At 42.2% G+C, this 20,779-nt stretch overlaps 1 protein-coding gene across 2 annotated transcripts; it reads left to right on the top strand.

Moving 5' to 3' along the window:
- Window positions 1–602: 602 nt before the first annotated feature.
- Window positions 603–13,935, top strand: LOC135115953 (protein FAM76A-like). Of its 2 annotated transcripts, XM_064033103.1 has the most exons (8): window positions 603–813; window positions 2,926–2,990; window positions 4,048–4,264; window positions 4,381–4,517; window positions 4,875–4,953; window positions 5,419–5,484; window positions 8,001–8,144; window positions 8,992–13,935. In XM_064033103.1, exons 1-8 carry the CDS (start codon window positions 733–735, stop codon window positions 9,220–9,222), a joined length of 1,020 nt encoding a protein of 339 aa, XP_063889173.1. In that variant the 5' UTR covers window positions 603–732; the 3' UTR covers window positions 9,223–13,935. The 2 variants fall into 2 exon arrangements, with proteins under 2 accessions (XP_063889173.1, XP_063889174.1); XM_064033104.1 differs by lacking the exon at window positions 5,419–5,484 and having other exon boundaries at window positions 604–813.
- The last annotated feature ends 6,844 nt before the right edge of the window (window positions 13,936–20,779 follow it).

The raw sequence follows: 20,779 nt of genomic DNA on the forward strand, positions 1-20,779 counted from the left end.
TCAAGGTAGATATAATAAGAAAAAGTTTATCTAAGAAACCTATATGACATTTAAAAGCCGTAAGAAAACTAAAATGACCCAAACCCAGACTGATCCAAGGTAGTTTGAATATGAAACATTTATCTAAGGAACCTATATGACATTTAAAGCCTTAAAAACTCTAATAATAACCCAAACAGGAAGACCCAAGATAGATTGAGTATGAAAAGTTTATCTAAGGAGCCTATTTGATATCTAGAAGCCGTGAAAACCTTAAAATAACATAAAACCAAGTTTGTACAAGGGTTTGAATGTAGGCGCCATTAGGGGGTACGGGTTTACAACAAAATTTTTCGATTTGATAAACTAATAACACTAACACCTTCCATGATACTAAGTGAAGTTTGAGAAGAATTTAATCATCTTTATATGATGAAAGGGAGAGTAGGGAGGGGGTATGGAAGAGTCTAGGAGGGTGTGGGCGAGTGAGTGAGAGAGTTTGGAAGAGTACAGAGGGTCATGAATATAAATGACTAATACTTCTCACACCTCCCATAAAACCATACCAATTTTAAGAGCATTTTAATCATTATAAACTGGGAGAGTGAGGGAGAGTAGAGGGGGGGATGAGAGTGAGGCGGCGTGACGTCAGTTGTTGTGACGGAGAGTGACGCTCTACCTCGCTCTCCCTCCTGTGTTACTCTCCCCTCCTCTCCCAGCCTCTCCCTTTCCCATGAGCTCTCCCTGACCACCATGTCCGCCCTATTCGCCTGTTCGCGCTGCTTCAGTCGCCACCCCTTCGAGGAACTCTCCCAAGGGCAGCAGCTGTGCAAGGTGAGAGGAGGGAGAGGCCGCCGGTGGACACTCGACCAGGATTTACTCTCCCTGCCCTCCTCTTACTCTCCCTCTGGCGTTCCCGTGCTCTCTCCTCCTCTCCTTTCTATTCTTAAATTGTGAGAGTGATATAACGTCTCCTTAGTCGGTCTAGATTAACTCTCGAGTCTTCCTGCCATGCCCTTCCTGCTCTTCCTCTACCCCAAGCGTCCTCTTCCCCCTCCCCCTTCCTCTCCTCTTCACTTGTGTAGTGAGAGTAACCTAACCTCATTTCTAGTTTTTTTTTTTTTTTATTCCTCTCTCCTCCCCTCCCTCGCTCTCCCTCTCTCACTCCTTGTATCGTACCTGTCCTGTATCCTCATGCTATTAGTTTAATTTTGCTCGTATTTGTGTTTGTGTATATTTGTTTTCATATCATTTTATTCACTTATTTGTGTGTATATGTTGATTTTTTTGCTTTTTGAGTTGTTGGGAAAATGTAATTGAGATTGTCATGAAAATATTAATAAGGACAGGTAGATTAGTTGGTTTCTTTATTATATCATTTTAATTGCATTATGTGTCATTGTGAAGCTTCATTTCAGGAAAATTAATGAAGGTAGATTAGTTTATATACTTTTGCACACCCACCACCTTCCCACCTACTCCACCACCCATAGCCGCAGCCACCAGTAACACTCAACCAGGCAGCCACCAACTCACAGGGCTTGGCATGGTAGTGGAGTGCAAGGCAAGGACATGCAAAGACTAACATACACAGTACAGACGTATGTGTCATCTGAGAACAGGGCACAGTTATCTCATGACTAGCAGGTCACCACAGGCACCACTTCCCACACCAGAGGCAGTCACACACACAGCACACACCCTCCACACACTGGTAGGGCAGAGTCACGCAGCCATCCACTCAGAACACACAAGACAGGATGTGGTCACAACAAGCTTCACACACACACACACACACACACACACACACACACACACACACACACACACACACACACACACACACATGCACACAGACACAGACAAGGGAAGCATAATATGCCCCACAGTGCAACACAGAAGCTGCACAGACTTAGACAAGGCAAAGTCTCACTCCCAGCCTCCTGTGAGGGTTTTTTAATATCACGGATTGTTGTTGAGTGGTCACCACTCGCAGGCCCAGCAGCCAGTCAGTGACGTCTAACCTCAAGGCTGTCTGACTGTCACCCAGTCAACTAACAGCATTCTTCTGTTAGGTTTTATTGTGTGTTAGGAGCCTTTTACATCATACGGCTTCTCGCCACATCTAAGTGTGGTCTGGGCCCGGACACAGCAGTCAACCAATAGTTTGTGTGCCCCTCTTCACACTGTGTGGGTGTGGATGATTGGTTGGTCTGGGTCCGGATGCAGTTGTGGTGTCCCACTGGTCTTGTCTGGTCCCATACCCGTGCACGGTGCCAGTGGGCTTTAAATTTTAATAGAAATCTTCACATTGTGCTGTTAGTAGCTGTGCAGACATCATGTGACAAATATATCTAGTGTATTTCCACAAGATTTCAATGTGTGCAGCAGCCAGATGATTGTGTGGCAGAAATTGCAAGCATTTGTGATCCAGAAGCCACACCAAGGCACAGCAAGAAAGTACATCATGTGAAAGGGGCCTTTGTTAGGTGGCATTGCCATCAGAAATCACTCATTTTAGACTAACTTTTCATAATACACAGAAACGTAGATTATATGGGCTGTGTCAGGAATTACAGCTGGCTCGCACTGGCAGCCATCCATCTGAGGAAGGAAACTTTTTTGCTGCTGACACAAGTTTGTGATCACAAAGTCAGACACATGAGCCACCTGACTCCATGACAGAAAATAAGGATGTTAAATGAAGAGGTGTTGTCTTTTGTAAGTAAAGTCAATTTTTATTGATTTCTAAAATTTAAATATTCATTGATAGAACAGTAATTGATTTTGAGAGAATGAGTTACAATCCGGAAGGAATTTGACAATTTGACAAAGGGATGGCAACGGTGAACTGAATGGAACAACAATTACCAAGCTTTTATGTATTGGTGATGTAGGAAGTTAACTGAGCAGGGCAGGCAAGTAATTTGATCTTTTCTTCTGCAGGAGTGTAGAGGTTCATTTCCAATTGTCAAGTGCACATACTGTCGAAGTGAATTCCAGCAAGAAAGGTAAGGCTTGACTGTGTCCCCTCAGCCAGTGTTCTACCAAGCCACTGCCGGCCACCATTAGACCATAGAGACAAGAAATACTACCAGAGACTTCCTCATATAGCTGTATTTGGTACCTCATTGGTCATTTGGCTTTTTATATACACATTTTTGTTGATCTTTCCCAGTGCTTCTCACATAAAAAAAAGTACTTTGTTAAGGGAGTTATGTATTATGAAACCTATCAGCATCTAGTCTTGTGTAAGCATTCAGTCTCTCGGCAGAACACTGTATGTATGTATGTTTGTTATTCAAGCCTTTATACACATTTGTCTTCTGTTTCATTGATAGAAAATACATATATATACCATAGTTTTTCAAAATGTATTATTATATTAAATACGATATTGTAATCATGGAGTTCTCAGATCAGCCTCTCTCTCTCTCTCTCTCTCTCTCTCTCTCTCTCTCTCTCTCTCTCTCTCTCTCTCTCTCTCTCTCTCTCTCTCTCTCTCTCTCTCTCTCTCTCTCTCTCTCTCTCTCTCTCTCTCTCTCTCTCTCTCTCTCTCTCTCTCTCTCTCTCTCTCTCTCTCTCTCTCTCTCTCTCTCTCTCTCTCTCTAAGCTTCACAACAGTGCCACCATGCTGTGTGTGTGTTTAGCCGCATCTGCAACGTGTGAGTAGGTTATTGTGTCCCATTAATTTTTACAGTGAAATTTAGGATGCTGTGTCTGTTTCAGGTAAGACAGCCAAGTGACAAGTCTGCCAGGTCATAGCTCTTGCCTGATGGAAATGACCACAGCATTTTTTTCCATGCATTTTTTACCCACTATTTTTTGCCGTGCTTGAAAAGAAAACATCTGAGAATTTGAGTACTGCTGGAGTAGTGTACCTCTCACCATGGCAGTGTGCTATGGCTGTAGGGATGGAGCCTAATTGATGACAAATTTATCACGCTTCCTGCCTAAACATGATTCAACTGGACTGATGCGGCAAAAGATTTAGTCACTCACAGTGGTAACGTTTTCCCTTCCTATCACATATCCTCTCATCCCACTTACTGTTTCTTTGAATTTCAGCAAGAGCAGCACAGTCACCATCTGCAAGAAATGTGAGTCAATGGTGAAGCAGCACGGCAAGCCTTCAGCCTGCGAGTACTGCAATGTGATAGCGGCGTTCATTGGCAACAAGTGTCAACGGTGCACCAACTCAGAGCGCAAGTATGGGCCCCCTCTCTCGTGTGACCAGTGTAAGCAAAAATGTGCATTCGACAGAAAGGATATTGATAAGAAAAAGGTAAGAAGTCGAACCTTTTATTATTATTATCATTATGTAGAGAAGTGCCCATAGTTGCTGTTATTCTTGAAGTGAAAGTTTGGGGATGTTTATGGTTCAACTGGCCTTGGTTCCAGGTGGATGGAAAGCTGCTGTGCTGGCTGTGTACACTATCCTACAAGAGGGCACTGGCCAAAACCAAAGTCACAGATCCTGCAAGACACTCTCACATCAAGTTGGGGTCCCGGTCTGGCCACCACAAGGACAAGGAAAGGTGAGGATGACAATCATACAAGAATTCCGTGGATGACTTGCAAGTGACATCATTGCTTGGAGAAGTTGCTAGATTTTCTTTACAGTGACATGGGTGAAACAAAACCAAACTGCTCATGTCACTCCTTGTTATTTTCCTCATATAGTATTGAAAATTGAATGATGAATAAACCTTTTTTTGTTACTTTGACGAGGCTAAGACTATATGATATGTGTGTGCGTGTGTAGTGCTTTATCCGAGTCCCCCCATATGGGATTGCTGACCTAGTGTCTAGACAGATAAATAGATGATGACATAATAGCACTATCATATCAAATAGGTGAACACTCAGTAAATGGTGTGTATGTGCACGTACAGACACAAGCTGAGTGGACACAACAAGCGCCCTAACCGTCCTGATGTGACCAAGATGCCTCAGGAGGAGCCCCCAGCAAAGGTAATCTGACATAACATGAGATAGCATATGGGAAATAGGGCCTCGTAGTCTGTAGGGCCAACAATTGATCAACCTTTAGCTGAGCACTTTGAAAAAACAGGCTTATTGCATTTGGAAGCTGATACTCAAATATTGAATCTTGTAAACTTGCTTGATTGTTATGTAGGGTTGGGTTGAAGCTTACCATGTATGTAATTTGTATTTGATATGGTCGCTGCGCAGGAAAGAATACTTTTAAGCTTGATTTAAATGGAAATACTCCCAGAGGTCAGTGAATTGTCTTGATTTTTTAGTTTGTGACATTTTAGCCAGGTTGAGATGAAATTTTCCATGTGCTTTATGTAAAGCAGAATGATGTTGATACACTCACCACAGACTGTAGGCTGATTCAGTATGACTTTCACAATGGTTTCCTGTCTAATCTTGATCCCTTGTCAAAACTTACAAATATTTTTCGTGTTTCAGCTGGGGTTATATGATACAGGCAAAGACACTCAGAATATGGAAATACATGACAATTTTAAGGCTTTGGTAAGTGAAGGACACAAAAAACAAATGAGCAAATAAAAATTAAAATTCAAGAAGGCTCCATAGTTGGTTATAAGAACTATGTAAACAAATCTCAATTGAACATGAAATGACTTGTAGGCAATGAAGAGCAGGAGACAGTAGAACCCTGTTAGTGATACTAAGGTAGATGCTTTGCAGTGATCCTTTTGTTAGCTACACTCTGCCAAAGTGTTAAGCATTGTTTGCTGCAGCGTCCACCGAGGGAACCAGCAGACGGGCAGTGCTGCACACTCAGCCCTGCACTGAGTGCTTGGCTGTGGTGTATGCATCACCCAGCTCATGCAGCTCATGACAGCATGCACAACACAGTGTTGAAACTTGCTGTATATATGCAATAAATATGTGATGTCCTTCACTCTATATTTAGTTATGTTTTAGGTGCACACTCAGACTGGAAGATCTAATTCTTGTAGTACAGTAATTTCTATAGGAAATTTTGAAGAATTTTTCTGCCTCTCAACATGAGTCAGTTAGTGAAGGTTTGAAAGAGAGGCTCGGTCAGCCTGCACCTCAGAGTGTGTGTGCTGCAGTGGTGGGGACAGACCTCTGCTGCCAGGTGACCCGTGCCTCTGGCTTGTTTCCTAGATGCAGCTCTGATCATCATTTTTGTTCAGGACCATGAACTACTGTCAGCCCGCACACAACACTCAACTTGTTCAGTTGTGGGGAACTTCACTCTGGGCTAAAACCTTCAGTAGTTTGCATATCTTAAGGGAAAGCTTAACTTGCTGGATGGGGATACTCAGAATGTCCAAAATTATTTAGTGTCTGTGAATTAGTAATGGAGGAACTTAAGGAGACCTAAGTACCACACCAAACTGTCCCATTATAAATGAGCATCTTTCTGTCGTCTATGAATAGTAATAGTGTAGGATGCAGTTGATGGGCTCATCAGCTGGCTGGACACCACCAGTCAGGCAGCAACACTGAAGTTTATATAAAGTTAATGAAGAGGCTTTGTTCAGTGATATAGCAGTATGAATTCTGAACTTCCCTTATTATTCTCTCTCTCTCTCTCTCTCTCTCTCTCTCTCTCTCTCTCTCTCTCTCTCTCTCTCTCTCTCTCTCTCTCTCTCTCTCTCTCTCTCTCTCTCTCTCTCTCTCTCTCTCTCTCTCTCTCTCTCTCTCAAACCATGTAAAGTGAAATGTTTAATTACTTTAGGAAGTTAAGCTTATCTCTAATATAACATTTTCATTACATGATGAGAGGCACATTAAGTGAAGTACTAGAGCTTCCTGAATCATCCACAAAAGAAGATGTAGGTTTTGAAGGCCTGTATGTATAGCAGAAATGGTAATGGGATTGTGGCCAACACTTGAAGCCATGAATGGATCCCTCCACAATCGTTGCTCAAAGTTGTGAGTTCCTGCATGCCCGCAGAAATGACAGGACTGATGTACAGGGAGTATTTTCCTAGAGCAGCCATGATGGGCTGTATTTGTCTCATGGCACTGCTGGCCAGAGACCACAAGCAAACCTGCATTGCACCGAGCAGGACTTGCCTGAGTGACCTGCCATGGTGGCAGGGTTGTGGTGGAAGGAACACCACGCTAGTCAGTAAGTCATCCCCTAAATTTCCTTATAAATTCCATCCAGATAGCAGCACGTTTAGGTGAGGCTCAATGTGGAGAAGCTATTACAATGTCTGGACCTTTCCATGCAATGTCACCACACAGCAAACCTGAATTGTTAAACCTGGCATTATATTGGCCTGGTGCATCCTGGGCTCACACACCCATATTTTCACGGGCTCCTGGGTGGTACACACGTGGGCTGAGATTAGCATTGTTGTCCTGTGTTGTATTTTCATTGTGATCATTTTACTTTCTCTTATGTGTGCGGTTGAAAAATACCGTCATCTCTATCTGCTAGGCAAGTAAGGCCTCACCGCTCATTGCAAGTTGTGCTAGGGTCGACAGTACTCAGTGTTTTGAGTAGTGTAGTGTTGGGGTGCTGAGAAGCCCCGTGGGTTGTGATATCAGTGACTAACTATGAGGGGCTTGTAATTCTTAATGCCAAGCTAACAGGGTTCCACTGCACTCAGATAACTTCAGTGAGTATTTAGTTTGATAATCAATGTGAAAACCAGTAATACACAGATCCCTTTGTTATGAATTACAGTTCTTGTAAACATTTTGGAAACAAACCTAGATGAGCTTGAAATATAAATGCACAATTTAGTTTTATTTTGATACCATTTATTATCTTCATCATCGCCTATATATTTAAAGTATTATGAGTAAGTGTTGGTTATCTTGAAGTTGCAAAAAATATCAGTGATATAATTGGAGATGCCCCTCTTGATATATAGAACAGATGCTTGAATTATCACATGCATTCAAGTCAGATGATATGAATGAGTAATCAAACAGGTCATACACACCTGTCATCCTAGATGTGCCATTACCTCCCAGTAGGCTACTGTACCATTCAACAACTGACTAATACGAGGAGACGTTTTTAATATTTCCTGCAGGTCTCTAGGAACTCTGGACCAATGAGGGACGACCCAGGGACAGCCGATCAGCTGGTCCTGATCACACAGCTGCGTGAGCAGATAGCACACCTGGAGAAGCAGCTCTCAGGGAAGGATGCACAACTCCTGGCTAAAGAGAAGCAGGTAAACACTCTTATTGCTTGAGTCCATTTCACCATAGTCACTAATTCTCTCATAAAGAATTTGTGTTGGTGACTTAACTGGCCCATTCTTGTCACCCAGTTCCAATTCAGCTTGATCAGTTTAAGAGAGAGAGAGAGAGAGAGAGATTGTATTAAAAGTCTCTTGGGGCACAGAGAACCACTGCTCATTTACCCTTCAGTAACATTAACCGTCTTTGTGTGTGTGTGTGTGTGTGTGTGTGTGTGTGTGTGTGTGTGTGTGTGTGTGTGTGTGTGTGTGTGTGTGTGTGTTAGAAAGGTCATTCAGCAGGCTTGAGGGATCTCTGCCTTGTCATTATTGGGAAAACACCAATGCATTCAGTTTAATCTTAATTACTGACAGCTTTGAACAAAAGCTGAATTCCCACAGGTGGAAAAGAATCTTAATAGAAACTTAATAGAGGTTTCAGGGGCATCATCACCATCATTAGTATCAAATAGCAAGTGAGATGCCTCGGCACGTCAGTGGAGTCAAGCATTGGCTTGGCTCGATGGTGGACAACGAATAGGATGGCTTGATGAAGTGGGTTAGATGTTAATAAAATAAATGTAAAATAGAACGCCAGAGGATAAACCACAAAGAAGTAAACAATAGGTGAATTTTTTAGGAGGAACCCACAACAAACTAGAAAACTTAAGAAGGTGAGGTAAGCACTCATCAGGTGACGACAGCCAGCTCAAGAAGACTTGCCTTTCTGAATAATGATTTCTGTGATAATGCTGCTGCTGCTGCTGCTACTGCTGCTCTTGGTGATGATGATGATGATGATGATGATGATGATGATGATGATGATGATTGTGTGTTGCAGATGACTGAGTTGAAGGCTTCACAGTTCACAATTGAACAAGAGCTGCGTCAGAAGATGAAGAATGTGTCGCGTGAGTTTGACAATAAGATTGAGCTGTTACAGAAGAAGATTCGTGAGCAGAGCAGAGAAATCGCTTTGTTAAACCGAGGAAAGAAGAAAGGAGACAAGAACGCCGTGCTCTCAGCCACGGATGGAGGCTCCTCGGGGACAGACAGCCCCTCCGTGGGCTAGTGAAGTGGTGGTGGCGTGTCCCTGATTTATGTTCCTCAGGTGTACTCTTTCAGTTTAAAAGTATTTGTAATCAAGGTAATTATTACTCTTAATCAGTTGTTATGTCATTAACTTTAGTTCTTCCTGCTTTCATAAAGAAAATTTCCTTAATTGAGTTTGGTTTTGAACAAAAAGTACCCAGAGTAAAATAGGAAGATTTACAAGTTATTTCAGGAATATATATATTTTGGAATAAATATTTTAATTAATTCTTGATATATTTATGATTAATGGTGTGATACACTTGAGAACTTTTTTGTGTCAAATATATTAATGGGCTAACTAAAAAATAGTTAAATGTATAAACCTTTTTAGTGAAGATACTTCCATCTGGTGTTGTAAGTTTTCAGCAATATGAGGTTTTTGCTTGATGATATATCCTCATATGGAATGGTCACAGGAAGTTGTGTTTAGTGCTTCAGAAGAGTGGTTCACCTCTCATGATGCTCCATGTATAACTCAGTGTCATTGTATAGATGATGTACTTTATTGTCCAAAATATTTCACAGTTGTAAGATACACACTGTATATTATTTCACCAAATAAGATGAACATGTATATATTCCATTGATTTCTATTAGGTTTTATTATTCAAAGGACATATGTTAAATAGGTTATATTTGTAAATTTTGAAGAAAAAAACTGGGTAAGAAATAAGAAGTAAGTTTACTATTGTAAACCATGAAAGATTTCTGAGGCTATGATATTTTTGTAGAAAACTGTACATAGACATTTTAGAACTGTGATGAATGAGGCAGAGTGAAGGCGTGGGAGGCTGAGACAAGGCAGAATATGGGTATTAATTTTTGAGAGCTGCTGGACTTCCACCCTGGCAGTTTCAAGCTTGCAGTTTTAGGATCCACCACTACCTCCTAGACACAACATTTTCAGGACTTTCCGTAATATCTTTTTTGCTTATGATCATTAAGATGTGAAAGATCTGTGACAGACAAGTCACAGCTGTTAATTCTGCAGCAGCAAAGTTTTCAAAACAGTATTTTCACATATTGTAAGGGTTTTCTGTACATAAGGTGGTATTCAGCAGTCTGCTCTCTTAAACTCATTATTGCTGAGCTGCTTTATAATTTTTCTGTGCACCTTTCATTTTCTGAATCCCTCTGTCATAGGGATGCATCAGTTTCTCTTGCTTCAAGTAAGTGCCGAGTGGCATCGTGAATACAACAAAACATCAGTGCATTGGATTGTGAGTTTGTGGTGCATCAACAAAGATTAAATAATGATTATCAACAGTAATTTTCCAAACTTTTCTTGTTTGCTTGGTCAGCCTTTTTAAAAGGGGGAGAAAGGCAGTGGCTGTTTGTCATGATAGAAGCAATATCCTGTAAGAAGTGGCTTTGTACGGGAAAACCCCAGTTTATGCCACCAATTTCCAACAGTAGTTTAAGGATTATTTGACAGTATTACGGCAGTTCCATAATGATGGAGAAACAGCTGTTGCCAAATATGCAAGGACTTGCATAAAAATTTCAAATGAATTAATCTATCTTAACTGTAATGATATCCTAAGGGTGGGTGGTTGTTTTGCTGAGCTTCCATTGGTAAGGTGAAAGGTGGTGCAGTGGCTTGTTACTGCCCTGCATTACCTGGTGAATGTTGTGTCATTGCTGGAATTGGGCTAACTCATCTTTAAGAGGTCATTTTGCTACAAAATCAGGCAGACATGGATTGGTCTGTTAGAAAATTCAATTAACAGCTTGAAACTCAACAAACTGCTTTCTGTGTTCTGTTTACATCATAATTATTCTATTGGCTTAACTGAGTACATGATTAGACTTGAAATGCAAAAATCACCTTGGAAATAGATCACATTGCTATTGCAAATCCATTACAGTTGGTCAGAAGGCAGTTAGAGCCACTCAACAAATCACATTCTATAAGAAGACAAAAGCTCTTCCTGACTTCTGCCTTCACCCTTTGCCTCCTCCCTGAGTACCTGCCCTAATGTAATGAATGCATAAGCCTCTAGTAGTATTAGTTCAGTGCCCAAATGCAAGCCAATCAATAGCTGTTAGTCTTTCAGTAAAGCTCATTTGACAGACTGTGGCAGGAAGAAATGCGTCTTGTTTGTGATGGGATGTCTGAGTGCTCAGTAGAAATTTGTATTTGTCCTGCATTATGTTGCAGATGGTCAGAGAAAGGAAAAGGTAAATTCATGGTAGACAACAAACTCTTAACCAATGGAGCTTTTTTTTGTTGTTGTTGCAATGCTGTCTTGTGCTTGGCAGGAATTATGTGAATGATCTGAGGAAGACTTGTAACATCCCTAGCTAGGTGTATTCTGCCCACTGCTGCCTGTCCTTCAGGTTACAGTCTTGCATTGGCCCAAAAACAGTGATCAGTGAAAGTTTGATCAGCTTTGAGATTTTCTGCTTCATTATTGCATTACTTCAAGTTGTTTGCTGAATATATACTGGCAACCTGACACATTAGCATAGAACAGTAACACCACTGGCGCTGTATCATGTCTTGAAGGCCTGTGTATTGAGTACATACCTCTGCTGCTTTTTTCAATCAATATTAACCATAAAACTTGCTTTAAAGTGTGCATACAAATATTAATGTATAGTGGGTTGTGTTAATGCAATGCATGATAGATGAGGGCATTGCTAGAGAGTGTTTGCCAATGGAAAGCTACAAGGAAGTGATGCAGTGAGTTACCTCCATAAGAAATAGTTTTATGCACTTTTGATGACTGATAGAATGGAATGTGGTGTAAATGTTTGACTGGAAAAGATATATAATAGGAATATTTTCTTGAATCAGATGAATAGACAGTATAAGATGTTATACCCAAGATCTCTGAAGTAAGGAGAACAGTTGTGCGTGCCAGAAATATAGAGCAGTTGTGAATGCATGAATTGTGACTGTCTCAAGAGCCTCAGAGGAAAGTTTCCCACGTCTTGTCCTGGCAGCTCTGCAGGTCAGGTGTGGACAAGTGGAAGGGGCTGTTATGTTAGAGCAAGGGTTAAGTCAGCTGCACTGTCAGGCCTCGGTATGGAGAGACCTGTGTGTGCTGAGTAACTAACCTTTGTGTGTGAAAATCAGTCCTCCTGGGAATTAAGAGGCTAAACTTGAGGGAATGTCAGTGGTGTGAGTGTGTGTGCGTGTGAGTACCTTGTCTCTGCTTCCCTCCCTTGATGGACACATCAAAGCTAGTGAGTGAGTCTGAGGTATTAGTGTTATTCTTTACAAAGTGGATATGCATAACTTTTGTGTACCTGCTGTATAACCTGAACTAAAGATAGGCTGCTGGACACGTATATTGTCCATGTTGTTTACTGTGTTTCTTCAGTGTATGATAACATCAATTTACTGACAGTTGCTTTTCTTTGATGTTGAACTTGCCAGTACTCTCAATGCTATTCCATGTACTGATCAGCAGGAGCAGAAATGTACAGCACTATATTTCCATTAAAGGGAACGTTTTGTGGATTATGCTCAGGTTGTAAAATTTAGTGTTTTTTTTTATTTATTTTTTTTTATGCACAATATATTAGTGATTTTCATTAAGGATAAACTTTTATAGGCAAAGATAAATTGCAAAATAAGCTTGATAGTGGTGACAGCTCTCTGGGTTCTTTGTGGGTAAGAGCTGGCAGAATAAATGTTAAGGTTGATTGGAGTTGTGTTGCATTAGGTACCTTAACACAGTCTGTGACTGTGTTTTCATATCTGCATAATTTATACGCATTGTCAGTCGGTTATCATTGAACCTGCACTCAACAATGATTTCTTTTCCCCACCTTACCATGAAAGCAAATTGCATAAATTGAGGCCTTACTGTTGTAAATTACAGTGTTTAAGGACTGGCATTTGGCAGCTGACATGACGCAAGTTTAGTCAGCAATTGTATATTTGATCAAAGAGAAGACGTGTTCTGTTGTTGCCTGTACTACTTATTCCATTCTTTTCTGTGTGATTAAATATTCTACAGCAGTGAGATGTGTGCTATGTGACACAGAGACTTCATTGTAATCAGTTATTTTGTGAAGGTAAAATTGAGAGCAAAAGAGAGAGAGAGAGAGTGTGTTGGTGGTGTTTGCAGGGGGATGAATAAGCTGGCTCAAGTAAGGATGCCAAGAATTTGAAAACCTGGAAAGTATTTAATTTTTCTGCATTTGTGTTCATGAAGGCAAACATTAACCATTTTGCTGCTGTAGTCTCTCTCTCTGTGTGTGTGTGTGTGTGTGTGTGTGTGTGTGTGTGTGTGTGTGTGTGTGTGTGTGTGTGTGTGTGTGTACTATAGGGTGTGTTGCCTGAGGTGGCGAGTGTGGGCATGGTGAGGCGTACCATCCCCTGAAGGTTTAGTAGTGTATATTGTGAGTCATCCATCATTATCCTGTTTCTCATTATTTTTGCAATACTTACCCACTGTACAGGTGATGTATACACTTTATTTATGTATGTAGTGAGGTGCTTCGTGGAACTAGCTGCATAAGATAGTGGCATTCATTCATTCATTCACTCATTCATTGTACAACTCAAAAGACAGGTGAGGTCTTGGCAAGGAGGAACAAGAGGCCGTACTGGTTTGTCGTCCTCCGTGTGGCGAACATGTGTTTTCTCGAACAATCTGTCCATAATACGTATCATGATTGAAGTTGCATGTAATTTGTAACAAAGTAGTTACTTAATAAAAAGAGTCTGCAAACATGAACGGATATCATTAGTGTGCTGTTCAAAATTTCCCAGAACTGTGTGGATTATTTACTGACACTTAGAACGTAAAGTAAGTGAAGGAGCAGGAATCCATCAGGCTTACATGTGGCAGCCCTGTATTAAACATATCAACCTATTTCCACCAATCCCCATCCATAAATGTGTCTAATCTCTTCAAACTCCTAATGACTCGGCACTGACAACCTCATTACCAAGTCTATTCCATTCATCTATCTGTTTGAGAACTAATTTCTTCATATATCAATTTCAAATGCAACTTTTCAAGCCATTATTTCTTGTTTTATCTATTACTGATCTTGAGAATTTTGCTATTATTGCAATATTTCTTACAGTAGTGACCCTGAATTACTAGTTTACATGAAGTAGGGTACATCTAACAATAATGAGGCAGCTCTTAAAATACATATTCCAAAGTTTATTTTTAGGGTCAGAAGATTAGCACTTGTATTAGGGCAGGCAGACTAAGATGGTATGTGGAGTGGGGTGGATGGTATGTGGTATGTGTGTATGGCTGGAATGGCATGTATAGTGTGGTGGGCGGCGTGTGGCGAGGAGGTGTGGTGTACATGGGAGGGGGTCATCACGTGGGTGGTTCCAGCCTTCCAGAGTTGTGACCAATAAACCTGTCTTCTCCCTTTATGACCTGTCCCTCACCTCTCCTGCCTCCCTCCCTTTGTCACCTCACTCTTCTTCCATCCCTCCCATCCCTCCACCACCCTCACCTACTTATCTACCCCTTGAAATTTCATCATCTTTTGCCTCGCTTGCCTTATCCTCCGATATTTCTTTTGTTTCATAGATCTTCATTCCTCTTGACTATTTGTACGTGAGTTTCCTGTTTTAGTGTGTGTGTGTGTGTGTAAATCAGGGTAATCATCAGGCTTCATATTGTTGCGCCCACCCCTCACTCCGGAGGGGCGTGTTATCCACACGGGCACGGGTCGAGAAACGAGCAGCGGGGCCACAAATAAATCACACTCTGAACGCCGGGACAAAGCGCACACACACGAGGCCGGGGCACAAGGGAAAACACGGGCACTATTTCCTAGGTTTATTGACAAATCCTCCGCAAGTAAACTCCTTTACAAGTTCACAGGGGCACCACAAGTCTCCCAGGGCACGACAGGCACTCAACAGGCAGAGAAACACTTCCAAAGCAGGCAGGCACATGCTCGCTTCCTCTCGGGCCACGCGTCTCCACTCTCTTCTCTTTTCCCGCCTCTCCCAGTACTGCCACCCGCACCCATATCCCTAGTGTAACAATATTCAGACTTAGCTTCGCTTTATTACACTCAACAGTTGTGAAGAATATCGCCGCTACATACAACGAGGACCTCTGCGCTGACAGCAATACGTCACAGCAGCTACACACCCTGAGAGGCAAGGCGCATTGCTCATGAAGACACCCGGCTATTCTTTCTGTCCAGTATGGTAGATCTTCGACAGCTGCAGGAGATTCATTGTTTTAAGACGTGAAATTCTGCAACCGATCATCCGCGAGCTAGAAAGAAAGAGAGAGAGAGAGATGTAATAGGTAAAGTAAAAGCCACAGATGTTTTTTTTATTATTTTTATTTCCCAAGTTAACAATCTTTACTTTCAACACCGTGCGTATTATTCCCATCATGCAAGACAGTACAAGGAGTAAGACGTCTACAATAAGGTTCAACACGATTTTTTTTTTTTTTTCCTTCTCGTTACTGTGCTTTGTTCCCTCACTAAACATTACGGTTGACTAAGTTTCCCAGTGCATTTTGTCTTTTGCTACATAGTTACCATCCACCCCCACGGCACCATCAGAGAGAAAGAAGTGTATTTTGAAACGCCTTTAATCTCGTAAGGACTATTTTCAAAGGCAGTGGAGATGATAAGACAGGTTTTCATTAGTGACTTATGATACAGATTCCCAGTTAAACTATCACCACTTGAAAACACCTTTGAAAACCCTAATAATTTACCACCAGTGCGTTAAAAGAAAACTAGACACACACAAACGATTCAGAACTGGTGCCAAGATCACATGTACCGTTTTTTTTTTTTTTTTTTTTGCTGGGCTTGAAAATTTTGAAGTCTTGTCTCTCCAAAACGCGGCTCGGCGATGCTCAGCGAAGCACAGCATGAGGTGACCAAGACCCGTGTATGTGTGTGTGTGTGTGTTTGCTCTGATCCCTGGCTACCACATTGCATATGGGAACGAGAGATGTGCACGGAGACTGACGCATGAGAAGTACACATGAGAGGAAGTGCACACCAGACGTACACACGGACTCACGTATGCACCAAAGTAGGGTAGACATTTTGAAGAATTTTGAACCACGATGTCAGAAGAGAGAGAGGGTGATGGGGAAGGCAGGAGGTGGATCCAGAAGAAGGACGAAGGAGAAGAGAGAGGAGCTTCACAAGTTTTCCCTCTTCATTCTCCTCTTCTAGTCCCTTCAGTGATCTGTCCTGCCCGTTATCATCCATGTCATCTTCATCACTATCCTTATGTTTGTTCTTGTTACGCTTATTTGAATGATTACGATGCCTGTTATTATTGTTGTTGTTATTGTTATTATTATTATTATTATTATTATTATTATTATTATTATTATTATTATTATTATTGTTTTTGTTGTTATTATTATTGTTGTTGCTGATATTGTTGCCAGATATTCTGATGTTCACGTCTATCGCCGCCATTATGTCCCCCGCCACGTCCAGAGCAAGGATGGCGAAGGCGAGGAAGGAGAAGACCCCTGCATTGGAACTCCCGCAAATCACCTGCAGACAGCGAAGGGAGGGGGGACAGGGGGAGGGAGGAATTAGGACCCGCACTCAGGCCACGCACGCTGAATACACGGACATGCACACACACACACAACTGGCATTTTAATTTTTCTTATCTACTGTAACGGGATTTACATATGTAGCCACCGGTCAGTCTCTCTCTCTCTCTCTCTCTCTCTCTCTCTCTCTCTCTGATTGTCATCACATTTGAATATGCAAAGGAGACAGAAACTTCGAAACACACACACACACACACACACACACACACCAATTAAATTAACAGTTTTCAGAACAGAAATAGATCAGTGGAATGCATTAATTCATCAGAGGAAGTGATAATCGGGAGAGTTAACACATAAATCTAAAGAAAAATAACCGAAATTATTTAGTTTAAAAGTACAACATAAACATAACTCAATCTTGTGAAAATATGAATAAGTAAACATCCCACCTTCCCACACACACACACACACACCTGCGGATAAGAGTGAGGCTGGAAGTTGTAGCTGCTGTATCCCTTCCTTCCAGTCCACTTGTACGCCCATGGATAGGATCTCCTGACTCTGGAGCTGCGTGGAGGCATCTCTGGGACACTGCTCTTCGCGGCATCCTTCTGATAGTGCTGCAGGAGAGTGGTGGCCCAGCGCTCCAGCTTGCGAGGAAGGAGGGACCGTCCCGTACATATACTAAAGCTTTGTGTTATGTCACTGGATGCTGTAAGGGGCCACGGTGACACAAGAGTACCGATAGGGCTGAGGGAGGTCACTGACGTATTATGGAGGATCATGTTTGGTGCAGCACTCACAGAAGGCAAGCAGTGACTGGAGGCCGCGAGCCACATCGACTTGCATCAGTGTAGTGTGCCAGCCCGCCATGCGCCACGCTGCCAGCTTCGGTGCTTCCCTGTTGCCATTGCACGGTTGCTCAAGATTGGCTTGAGAAATGGGAACGAATAGAGTTTGGAGGGGAGTAGAGGGGAGAAAGAGGATCTATTTATGTTAGTAAAGTGCGAGGCTGGGAAATAAACACACATTCTTGCCACGCAGGACCGACTTCTTGGAGAACACCACCGCCACCACTAATTTGAGTTTTTGGTTTTCATTTATCTGCGATGTCTAAAGCTTTTGTGCAACTGATTCAAATAATGTATAGATCGAAATAATACATATTCTAACTAAATTTACCAGCGTATCTCAATAACAAACCAAGAATTCTCAGAGAAACACGAAAATGAGACACCGTTGGAGAGACGAAAAGTAACAGCAAGGTAAACATTGCGCAATGTCTGGCTCCACGTGACTTTATTTGTTTTTATACGTTTCTGGAACCTGCCACTGGTATTTGAGGACCCCCAGAAGATCATTTAGCAGCACACGACACTGTTGAATACCCCACGAAGTGTTCCAGTGGTGTAATGGCTGATGCCTCACAATATCCTTATCTTCCCAGGATCTGGATGTGGAGGAAAACAGTAAGTGATGCATTTTGTTCTCCCTATTGAGTATCATGTCTGTTTTTTTTATTTTTTTTATTTCGGTGTATATTCTTCTTCTTTATATGCCCTACACTCTTACCTTTTGACTCCGGTGCCTTAAAATACCCTTGTCTGCTCAAGATATGTTTGTGATGTGGAGGAAAGCACTATCCGATGCATATTTAGTTTTTCCTTTTGAATGCCACATGTGTTTCTTGGGTTTTATGGAAATAATGCGACCTTCCTGTTCAGAGATGGGTACAGTGGCAAGATAAGCGTAACCCACCATTTGATCGGAAGAGTGACACCCGTCCTTCTCTGCCGAGTCCATAGATGCCAAAATCGTATAAAAAAAACATCATTGAAGTTAATGCGCAGTCTTTTACTGTAGAGAGAGAGAGAGAGAGAGAGAGAGAGAGAGAGAGAGAGAGAGAGAGAGAGAGAGAGAGAGAGAGATGGTGCCTAAGACTTGTGTAGTTATCCTAGAGGTGGAGGGCGCCGCCAGCTCAGTGGCGAGCCAGCGTGAGGCCTCGCTATAATGGGTGTCCAAGCCCGGCTCATCCCTGCCCAGTGTCGGGGTGTGTGTAGGGGCGTGTGTAGGGGCGGGCACACCACTCCCCTCCTGCCTCTCATGCCCCGCCACGACCACCCGCCCTGAGACCCGTGACCAATCCTGACAACTCCTCTTCCTCCTCCTCCTCTTTCTCTTTTTTTCTCCTGTTCTTACTTCTGGTTCTTTTCTTCCTCATTGTTTTATTTTTTTTCCTCTGTTTTATCATCGTTTTTTTTTCTTTCTTGTTCTTGTTCTTGTTCTTGTTCTTGTTAATCTTGTTCCGCCTCCTCCTCCTCCTCCTTCTTCTTTGTCGTTTTCGTGTTTTTCTTCCTTCTTTCAGTAACAGGTTCATGCGTACGTCCGTGTGTTAGTCTCTCTCTCTCTCTCTCTCTCTCTCTCTCTCTCTCTCTCTCTCTCTCTCTCTCTCTCCTCAGTTATTTTCCATTTTTCCTCCTCGTTCATCGTATAATACTGTTTATTTTCGCAACATATTCAGATCACCTCTTCACTCTTGCAATTATTCACGTGCAGTGACATCAAACCTTATCTTTTTAGCGGAAAATTGTGGTAGTTTCTCTTATTCTCCCCACCACCCACACCCTTGCCGCCCCGCTCCTCACTATCTTTATTCTATCTTCCCTGACATCTTTATTCCCTCTTATTTCTTAGCATTGGGCTTCATGATACTGCTGTGTGTGCTAATGCGTGTGTTTTTCTTTTATATTTGGCCACTCGACCACTTGTTTCAGACTGCGGTGGATATCTTTTTGCTATTTATAGTGAGTGTGTGTGTGTCTGTGTCCGTGTGTGTGTAGTGAGGATGTCAAATTATACTGGCCCTTTTTCTGGTGTATATTTACTAATCCGCATGTTTGACTTTTATGGCGCTCCTTATAATTCCCACTTTACAATGATATATATTTGCTATCGGCGTTTGCAGTCATGTATGTTTAAAATCCACACCCATTTTAGCATTACGTGTTTACCAGCGACATCTCCCTCGCTTTTCACGTGTTTTTAGTGGTTGTTATTCTTACTTTTTATTAGCGCAGGCGGTACTTGGCTCGTATTGTGCGGGACGTGGATCACTACTGTTATTTTCAGTTTTATTTATTTAATCTTTTATTTATTTATTTATTTATCAATTATTTAGCGTGTGCGGTACTTGGTTCACCATTTGTGGTACTTGGCCCTCCATTATGCTGTACTTGGCTCGCAAAATACGCTATATGGCTCGGTATTGTTATTTTCACTTTTTCTTTTTCATTACTCTTTCATTATTACTATTTATTCATTATTATTATTATTATTTTCTTCTTTTTTTTTATCATATGCGCTTATTGGTTTGCTATCTGCGCTACGTGGCTCGGTTAGTGCGGTGCCCGGCGCGTTGTGGCGTGGGCTGCGTGGTTGGTGAGGTGATACAGGAGGATAGGGATGTGACGATGCGACGCCTCCAGTGTGACGTAGGGTGGCGGGGTGGCAGGGTGTAGCAGGCTGTCTCAAGTGTGCTGTTACCCTATTCCTTCCCCCACACTTTTTTTTTTCTTTCTTTCTTTTATTTTTTCTTCCTTCCTTCATCCTTCTTCTTGTGTCTTCATTTTCTTTTTATCATTTTTTTTCTTATTCCCTTACATTATTCTCCCCTTCGTTTATCTCTTCCCCCTTCTCTCCTCCTCCTCCATCTCTCCTCCTCCTCCTCTCCTTTCCCATTCCCTCCTCTTCCTGCGTCTTAAACTTCATTTTTTCTCTACTTTTCCTCCGCCATTACCTTCCCCTTCTCTCCTCCCCTATCCCCCATCCCCCTCCTCCCTCCTCCTTCCCCCTCTTCCCCAGCAGGGTGACAGTCGCGGCGGAACAGCTTAACCCACCATAAACCCTCCCCACCCTTCCCCCTCCCCATCACCCCCTCCCCATCACCCCCAACTCAATCTTCACCTCCCCTTCGCTGGTGTCCACTGGCAGGTTTATGGGGACGAGAGAGAGAGAGAGAGAGAGAGAGAGAGAGAGAGAGAGAGAGAG

Source organism: Scylla paramamosain, chromosome 30 (assembly GCF_035594125.1).
Source record: "Scylla paramamosain isolate STU-SP2022 chromosome 30, ASM3559412v1, whole genome shotgun sequence".
NCBI classification, from domain to species: domain Eukaryota; kingdom Metazoa; phylum Arthropoda; class Malacostraca; order Decapoda; family Portunidae; genus Scylla; species Scylla paramamosain.

Bases quoted from the DNA above. Each gene is read 5' to 3' on its own strand.
- LOC135115953 (XM_064033103.1), top strand. From the start codon at position 733: ATGTCCGCCCTATTCGCCTGTTCGCGCTGCTTCAGTCGCCACCCCTTC. The intron at 5,485-8,000 runs GTAAGTGAAGGA...TATTTCCTGCAG, and splicing joins ATGACAATTTTAAGGCTTTG to GTCTCTAGGAACTCTGGACC. The intron at 8,145-8,991 runs GTAAACACTCTT...TGTGTGTTGCAG, and splicing joins TCCTGGCTAAAGAGAAGCAG to ATGACTGAGTTGAAGGCTTC.